At 49.2% G+C, this 9,398-nt stretch overlaps 1 protein-coding gene across 1 annotated transcript; it reads right to left on the minus strand.

The window, feature by feature from the left end:
- Positions 1 to 1,317: 1,317 nt before the first annotated feature.
- On the minus strand, positions 1,318 to 5,114 carry SFRP2 (secreted frizzled related protein 2). The gene is made up of 3 exons (XM_053941874.1): positions 4,490 to 5,114; positions 3,770 to 3,850; positions 1,318 to 2,380 (listed from the first exon to the last, which is right to left on the minus strand). The coding sequence occupies exons 1-3, from the start codon at positions 4,980 to 4,982 to the stop codon at positions 2,076 to 2,078; spliced, it is 879 nt and encodes a 292-aa protein (XP_053797849.1). The 5' UTR covers positions 4,983 to 5,114; the 3' UTR covers positions 1,318 to 2,075.
- Between the last annotated feature and the right edge of the window lie 4,284 nt (positions 5,115 to 9,398).

A 9,398-nucleotide genomic window follows, 5' to 3' on the forward strand; every position in this document is an offset into this window, starting at 1 on the left:
ACAGCTCCTCTGTATCTGTGAGTTTGCTCCCTCTAAACCCAAGGCTGTTCAGGCACAGGCATTACATCATATGCTGAGCAGAATAGGTAGAGTGATAAAACGCCTGAATGCAAATGGCTCTGTGAGATGATGGACAGAGTGCTGCTGTTAAAATAATTACACCATAACATGAAAAGAGTCAAATCTGTTTCCTGGTAAGTCAGGTTCATTCAGAAAAATGGTTTTAATGACATTTCAGCAAGGTATTAGCCTTTAAATACAGATACCATTTCACAAAATAATTAAGAGCCGGTTTGAAATGGGGATTTTATTTAGTGATTGGTTACTTTTTTCCGTTTGTAAATTTTTAAAAATATCTTGTACTTCTGAGGACATTTATGAGGTTTGTTTTTTTCTTGCATGGTCAGCATCCTACCACTGTTTACACCAGCTGTAGTGAATGAATTAAGACTGTGGGAGAGAGCAAATAACTAATTTTTCTGAAACAATGTACCTGCTGGATCTTTCCTTTTCATCTTTTGATCCTGATGATGAAAAATAACACTAAATTTATGAAAATAATGTGATTTTTTTACTTTACAGAAAAGTCTAGTGGTGTATTTTTATTCTGTCAGTGAAGAGTTAATATAAAATGTTGTTCTTGGGAATATGGGACTGTTCATCCTGTCAGTGAAGCTAAGAATTTTCTATGTGTAACAGCATTGGGAAGCAAGACTGTTTTTCAGGGTAAGTACAATAAAATTCAGGTAATACTCTTCATCACAAAACATTTCTAAGAAAAATGCTGAAAAACATTCATTTAGTTATACTATTAGGTATCTTTTATTTTCTTTCTCAATAAGAATAGTGAGTGTACATACACACAGAAAAATGCCTTGCTCTACCATTATTCTGAATTGCAAGTTGCAAATGACATTTTTCTCCTTAATATGTCTTTTTAAAGAAATGGAAAGATGGATTTAATTTTTAAGACAGTGGTCTCATTGCAATTCCATGTCAGGAAAGCCCTCTGAGAAGACGAGAAAATGCAGGCAGTTGAACAAAGGAGCCACAGAAAAGGAGCCTCATCTCCTAGAGCTCAACAGACACATATTAAAATGAGCTGACTGAACCTCAGTCCTGTGTCTTGTGGACTCATCTCTGGGGAAACGAGGTTCGCTACAGATTTTCTGATTGCAGCACTAGAGGCTTCCTTGTGCTTTTCTACTGGCCACTTAGGGTGGAATGACAAATTCTGCTTTGCCGTGACAAAGTCCAGTTGGACATCTTTCTCCCAGTTCTCCCAAAATAGATTAAAGTGAATACAGAGACAATGAGTAAACTATGATGTAAAGTTTATATACAAGAATATAACATTTATCTGGAGTATTTACAAAGTTAATTAAAGCAATATTTTACAACTCTTTCAGATTAACCACTAGGTATATTACAGTTAAGCTACAGATGGTTTAATTTGCAAAATAATAAAAAAAAAAGTTGCATTCAGATCAACCAGCTCCAAAACTTGTTATTTTTTTTTTTTTCTGAGAGAGAAGGGCTCAGACTTGTTGAAAATAAAATGTGAGAATGGTTAATATACTCTTACTGGTGCCTATGTATCACATGCAAGAGTCGTAATGTGACCTTTATAGCGTTAATATCGATGGGAAGCTGTGTCACCTCAGCGGAAGCGCCGTGCCCGCGGTGACAGGCCAGCCGCACGCTTGGCTTTCTCTGCGTCTCCTGCTGTGGCACAACAAACATGCACGCATACAGAGAAGCAGCAATATAAATGAACCTGCATTACCGAAACGAAGAGGGAAAGACCTCAGACCAAAGTCACGTTTGCAACCATAAAAAAACCCCAAGCTTTAAGCGAGATACTTTAATACTTCCCAAAAATAGTCTTTTTTTTTTTTTTATTACATTTTAACCTATGTACAAAAACGGAGGGGTTCTTCCCCTCTCTGACAGCGGTCACTGTGTCTCGTGCCCACGGCATCTCAAGGCTCACAGGGGCCAAAGCAGGAAGGAGCTGGAGGCCCAGAGAGCTTGGGACAGGGGTGGCTGCTGGAGGACAGCCAGAACCAAAGCCACTAACACTGCAGTTTGCGGATGCTGCGGGAGAACCGCTTGAAAGCCCGCTGCCCTTTCTGCCACCGCTTCAGCGAGGTAATCACGAGTTCCCCAGCTTGCTTCTGCCCCATCACCAAGTAGGGGACGTTGATGTCGTTCATTTCATCGCAGGTACACTGGAGGCCACCTTTGAGCCAGAGCACTATCTTCCTCAGATCTCTTTCTGTCAGCCCATTCAGCTTGTAGATGGTTTTGCTCTTTGTTTCAGGGGTGATCTTGGTATCCCCATTGATGTAGGCAATCTCCTTCACTTTTATCTTCAAGGCTAATAGAGCGAAGGGAGGGGGAAGTGGGGAGAGGGAGAGAGATTGAGAGGTTTTTTTCCCATTAGTGCACATAAAGAGGACCTGGGGAGGGAGGTGCTCTATTGCTAATTAAACTGTCAGGGCTGACAGAAGAGGCAGCAGGTGGCTCCATTTCTAAAGCCACAAAGGGCATGCAAGTCATTTCAGTTTGAATCAACCTTAGGGTTGAGGTTTTTTTGGATTTCTTTTCTCCTCTTTCCCCTCCCCCTCTTTTCCCTTCCTTTCTAAATTAATATTTTTTCCAGCTTTTCTCCTGTTTGCAACAGAGGGAGGGCAGGTTTGCTACACTAAGCAGAGCACCATTTTTTTGCTGAGAGAGGGCAGCCTTCCTGAAAGTAGCGTTTGAAGGGGAGGTGGGGAGGCAAGTACCTAGATCTAATCTGAAACCTGATCTCTGCTGCAGCTCAAAACTTCTACACTTAATTTATTAGGCTGGAGAGGATTTTAGGCAAACCTGTAAGGAAATGATATTTCACATGCATTGTTTTTTTGAAAGAATAGATCCCATGGAGGGCAAATTGGTCCAACAGCTGCATTCGATTTGGTAAAATAACTAGGAGGGGGTTACAGGGCTCTGTAAGAAGCTGTGGAGCATGTTTAGCTTCAGGAGGATTTATCTGAGTGCAATTTGCCAGGCCAAAACTATTGATTGTTTTAGCAATTATGTCCCACAATCATAGTTTCAGGTTTTGGCTGGGTTTTTGTTTTCTTTTTTTAAAGAAAGACTTTTGAATTGTTCTAGATACTTATACTACAAATCTGTTTCCAGGTATTAAACACTGACCTATTGTAAAAGGATTCCCCTCCTTATTCCCTTTTGCTCTTGAAATGCTAATGTGTGGATAATGTGTCCTTCAGTTGTCTGTGTTGAAGGGGCTTTCTTGTCCTCTTCTAACCCCAGATCTTCCCATTAAGTTTATATCCCCAATTGTCTGTGCATTACCTTCTCTGTCAAATGATATATAGAGCTTCATTCTTAATCTGCAGAGAGAGTCTTTCTTACGATACACTGAGATTGGTCATGCAGCTCTGTCTCAAACATCTAAATGAAGCTTTGCTCTACTTCTCCCCAGGCAATAGTCTGCATGAAAGATTTTTTTTTTTTTTTCTCATTTTACTTTCTATTGGGTTTGCCAGCAACATCACATAAAAGAGCACTACTTCAAAACAGTAAACAGAAAAGAATGATAAAAAGGGCTATTTTTACTCCAAGGTGGAATTTTGTGTTTCATGACCCGATGGTCAAAGCCCTGCCTTTATTCAGGCACATCTCTTACTGACTCCACTGGGAGCTGTACCTGATCCTCGACTCTCAAGTTTCAAGCGAGAGGAGCTCTGCTTCCACTTACCAAAGTCGTTTTTGCAGAGGTTTTCCACGATGTCATTATCATCTTCATTTTTATTTTTGCAGGCATCACAGACCTTGGGTGCTGGAAATGCAAGCAACAGTCCCGGTCAGACCCGGGGAGAAAGGAACAGCAGGTGGCGTTGGGAACCCTTTGGGAAACGCCAGCTTTCCATCCCTTCACCCCAGAGCCTGCTCCTTCTCCCCCCAGCCCCGAAGCTGCCCGAGCATTTTGTCCCGCCTTATCCTGCGGCAGACACGCTACAGGGGTCACGGTGGACTTTTAAGGTCACGCCTCAACCAAAAGTTTTTGTTTTAGCGGGTAAAAAAGTACAAGGGGAGTGGGGAGGGAGGTCGAAACACGACACAGAGCAGCCCAGCTCCGCGATACAGCGACGACTCTTGTACACGACGATGACTGTCTGGATGCCGCGCGGCTTCAGTGCCGAATCCCAGACCTTTTCTTTGAGGATGGAGATGGGTGCAGGCCGATGACAGTTCCCCGACGGTGCCTGCGGTTTCCCCGGCCCCCTTGGAAAAGCCTCCCTGAGCCTGGTCTGCGGCCACCTCCCCGGTCCCCCGTCCCGGAGCACCGGGGCGTGCTGTAACTGAAGGCAGACGCCTTCGTTCCCCCGTGGAAAGCCGCGGAGGGACCCCGCTGTCGGGGCGCCTCGTCGGGGGCAGATGCTGCCGGTCTGAGGGCGACCCGGCCGCTCCCTCTTACCTTCCCTGGTGACGGGGAGGATGTGGTCACTGCTGGCCAGCGGGATGCAGAGGTCGTTGTCCTTGGGGAAGCGGCTGCAGTCCAGCATGTCGGGCCAGGGGAAGCCGAAAGCGGACATCACCGGGGCGCAGCTCTCCTTCACCTCCTCGCAGAGCGAGTGGCAGGGCTGGATGATCTCGTCCAGGTCGTCGATGCAGACGGGGGCAAAGAGGGAGCAGAGGAACTTCCTGGTGTCCGGGTGGCACTGCTTCTGCACCAGAGGGATCCAGGTGGATGCCTGCTCTAGCACTTCCTGCACCGTCTCATGCCCCAGCAGGTTGGGCAGCCGCATGCTCTGGTACTCGATGCCCCGGCACAGCAGCATCGGGGCGGGGATGGGCTTGCAGTTGGAGCGCTTGTAGGAGAAGTCGGGCTCCCCGAAGGGGAAGAGCCCGGCGGCCGAGCCCATGCACTGGGACGCCAGCAGGAGCAGGGCGCAGAGGCGGCGCTGCATTTTGGGGCGCGGAGGAGGTGGAGGGGGGGCTGGCGAAAGGCTCGGGGGGCCGGGGTGACGGGGCGGGCGGCGCGACGCTACCTCAGCCGCAGGCAGCGTCCCCCAGCCCGGACTCCTGCTGCCAGGCGGGGACGGAGAGTCTGAGCGAGATGCTGGGGCAAACGGGAGTTTTCTGGATTTTTTTGTATGCAAATAGCAGGGGGAGCGGGGGCTGGGAGGAGCCTGGTGACAGCCATCCAGAAAGGATTGGTCACTACTTTCTCGGTCTGCTTTTGCTCAGGGGGATTGTCTTTTGGCAGGAAATCTTTGGAAGGAACATTACCGTGCGAGCACGGAGAAGGAGGGAAAGATCCCGGCGAACAAAGAACCCCGAGGAGCTCCTGTGCCGGGCAGGGGCCGCGGGGAGCTGGAGGTGAGCTCTGCCTCTGGCACAGCTACTGCGGAGCTGCCGCGCTCCCCCCGGCACCCCCTGCCCACGTTTGGAATTCTCGCTGCCAGCGGACGGGAGATGTGGCCGGGCCGGTTCCCAGGCAAGGGGCGAGGCTGGCGGCTCTCTCATCCCCCGGGGAGTGTCTGCCACCTCCGGCCCCTCCCTGCGATGCTGGCAGGGCTCACTTCGGGGCTGAAGCCGCCGGCAGCAACTGCGGGCTGCCGGCACCCCCGGCCCCACTCCGGCTCGGTAGAGCCCAGCCCTGGGGGCTGCCAGGCGGGGCCCTCCTGCTGCCCCCCGGCCCCTCCTGCCCCTGGCTCTCCCCTGCCTGGGGCGGGGACCTGCAGCGGACCCGGGCCCTACAGCCCCTGGACGGCCCCCGACTGCCAGTGGGGGATTTCCCCGAGTGGAGGAATCCAAGTGCTTTCGAAATAGTAGCACGTTTTTCTGAGGCTAAAAGCTCGGGCCTGGCTCCGTGCAGCATAGGCACATCCCTTTCCCTTCACTCCTGTCTTCACCTAGTAACTCACTTAAAAAAATTGTGTTTGTGTTGATTTAACACCAAGGGGAAGACAACAGGCAAGGCCCTGGGATCACAACTCAGCTTCAGTGTGCTTTGGATAATTCTTGGATTTTTAGTAATATTATTTATGGGAATATTATTGAAAAGAGTAGGCCTGTGTAGTATCATTTTGTGGTAAACCACATTCATTAATCAGCTACTGAATATTTCTCCTTATAGAGATGTTTTATGGGAAGCTAGCCTCAGCCATGATGACTTCTGTAAATTGCAGGATCCCTGTACATCCAGTTTCCCTACTGGGCTTCCCAGAGATGTGACTCATTGCTTGTGCCATAGGAAAGAGGTGGGGCCTGTAGCATTCGCACCGGGTCTGCCATGCTGGAATGGCTGCAGTGCTGCCCCAGGCAGGCTGCAGTCACATGGTGAAGCCAGTGCCAGTTCTTTCAGTGGAGATCCCAAGATCCCTTCCAGTGGGCCAAGCTGATGAATGTAATCTCCCTGTAGATCAGCTTCTCTCATGAAGTTGTTTGATACCTGGAAAATAATTATCCTGAATGTCTACTATCACTTGTGGTAAGGCTTAAAAGTAGTTTATTTCTTACAGCACCACATGTTCTTGCCATTTAATTTTAAAGAGAGCACATGTAAGCTGCTGTCCCCAGTTGCCTTCCACAGGTCTGAGCCCCACTGATGCCTCATGGTGCCCATTTTAAGCGTATTTTGTCAAGTGTCAGAGGCTGTAGGCTTTGTCACTTGCCAGGAATATCCCTTCCTGCCCCTAGTGCTGATACTACAAGCATCTGTCCACAAACTCCTCTTTGGTGGAAGGATATCTACCAGCAGGTTTGTTCTGACCCTGAATGGTCGGGCTATTCACCAGGTCTTCATAAATTGGACAAGTTTGTGGTTTGTTTTTCTCTCTCTTTTTTTTCACTGCTTCTCATTTTTTCTGGAGTCATTGGTATCCCCTCAGGTGGATTTCAGCATGATCAGAAGAAAATTTGCCTGCTCCATAAATTCCCCATACACTACTTTCCACGGATAGGCTATGTGGAAGCAAAGACCCAAATCTGAGAAGACTGTTTAGACTAGAGATCATAACCATTCTCTGTGGTGGAGGATGAGACACTTCTGACAGAAACCTGCTCATTCTTTTCACCAGAATTGTTTGCTTGTTTGTTTCCAGCCCACAGGAAATAAACAGAAAAACCACACATTTTCCTGGACTGAGCTTTGATTTGAAACAAGGTTTTACTGAGACCTTATTATTTCCATTTTTAATGACCCCCGGTGAACTCATTTACTCTAAGTTTGCAATGACCCGAGATCACGTAAACAAAACCAGCCCACGCCTGCAGCCTCGAGCAACCATTGGTGTCCTCGCTCTGATCCCTTGCAGGTGAAAGCGCCAGAGGGCGAGGCTGCCTTCAGAGCTCCTCGCTGCCAGCTCGGGCACGGCGTTCCCGGCCTGCGGACCCGAATGCTGTTCGCCGTGTCTGCAGGGCAGCAGTGCCCGTTCACCACCACCCCAGCCGCCTTCCCAGGGTGCGGATGATGCTCGCCCTGCCGGCCCGGCCCCGCCGCGCAGCGCAGCGCCAGCACCACCCCTCGCACCGCAGGGTGGAGCGGGGCTGTTGTGGCTGCCCCGGTGCCGCTGCCCCCCCGGCTGCGAGCGGGGCGGGAGATGTGCCCGGCTCGGGGCGGGAGATGTGCCCGGCTCGGCCCGGGAGCGTCCCCGGGGCCGCCCGCGGGGGTGTCCCGCGGCACGCGCTCGGGCCAATAAACATCCCCTGTCTCACGCTTAATTGGGAATGGAACCAAGGAGTGGTGCCGCCCCTCCGGCCCCCGGGGCGTTCAACCCTGCGGGCCCCGCCCTGCCCCGCCCGGCTCTCCAGCGTAGGTGCGGGTCCCGCTGCTGCCAGGTAAAGCGCTGGGATCCACCTCCCCTGAAAGCCATCCGGCTGGAGGCTTTTGGGCGACCTGGTCCGACCTGGCAGGAGCCAAGCAGGACTGCACTCCTAAAATACAATGATGTTTTAAGGTATACTTTTTTTTAAAAATGTATTAAGGTGTTTTTAAAAATTGTTTTAAAGGCAGCATAGGCTTTTGAGCACCTATAAATTTATCAAATGCCATGGATAGTTAAGCCACTTTAAAGCTCTGAAAGTAGCATAAGCGTTTAAGCCACTTTAGATGTTTAAATCTGTATAAGCTGTTAAAACACATTTAATCCTCAAGTGCTTAAATCACCTTAAATTCTGTGAGTTAGGTGAGAGAATGAGCTCCCTTGAAAGAAAGAACCTCAGCTCCAGTTCCCCCCAACCCTCAGTTACCTGATGGATGGTGGTGAAAATGAGTGAACTGTGGGGAAAATGACTGGAGTCCTTGGAACTTTCACGGAGTTCAGTGTAGCATTGTGTTCTAAAGAGTGTGCCTGTTCTGTGCCCTCTAAGTTAAAACTATGGTGCTGCTTCCCCTGGCTTTCAGACCTTGATAAGAATTATGAACTTCTGTACATTTTTTTGAAAGCCGAGATGTGGAAAGGGGAAAATGTATTGACACTTGCCTGTCTGCTAAAGAATAGGCAATACAATTGCTTTAACACAGGCAGCAATAAAGAGTATGAATTTGTTAATTCGTGTCATAGTTTTCCCATATCTTCTGCTTTAGCATCACTCAGTCCCTTACCTGGCTATGTACTGTATGTGGAAGCCTCTTTGCTTTTCCCTTCCCCGGACTCTATGAGGTGCTTTGGTGATGTGATGAGCTTTGAGGCAAAAGCTGTTGTCACTGATGACTCCTCCAGCCTGGGCCTCACATTCTTTTGTCACAGACCTGAAGGTGTCATTGTCCTTTTGGGTTGCAGAATCATGGGATAATTGTGGCTGGAGGGAACCTCTAGAGACCATTTAGTCCAACTCAATGCTCCAAGTTCTGGGTTTAGCCAGGTGGCTTGCAGTCTGACACTCCTGAGACCTCTCTGGGATGCCTGCACCCTCACCTGGGAGGCTTAATTCAAGGCTGTGTCTCAACCCCTCTCCCCTTCCTAGAGAAAATGTTGAGCTTTCAGCTCCTGGGCAGCCCCCAGATTGGTTCCCCTTCGTGGGAGATGGTGAGACTAGGATGGATGGCTTGCCACTTTGAGAGCAATGATTTGCAAAGGAAGGCACAGATGCATGGAGGGCAGCCAAGCCTTACCTGGCACAAAGCATCCACCTTCCCCAAATGTCTGGGCGATGCTTTCATCCCTGAATTGAGTCCAGCCCCACTGGCTGATGAGAGTAGCCAGGCCAAGCAGATTAGGGGAATACTGACCTCAGGGGCTTTCTAAGCAAAAAATCAGAGCTTGAGGACTTGCCCTTAACATTGTGGAGGAACAAAAAAACCTGTGGCTTTTTAGCTCATTCTCTTCAGGTCATAAAAGGGCAGTGATGAGAACAAAACTGGTTTTCTCACCACAATG

Source organism: Vidua chalybeata, chromosome 4, assembly GCF_026979565.1.
Source record: "Vidua chalybeata isolate OUT-0048 chromosome 4, bVidCha1 merged haplotype, whole genome shotgun sequence".
Taxonomy (NCBI): domain Eukaryota; kingdom Metazoa; phylum Chordata; class Aves; order Passeriformes; family Viduidae; genus Vidua; species Vidua chalybeata.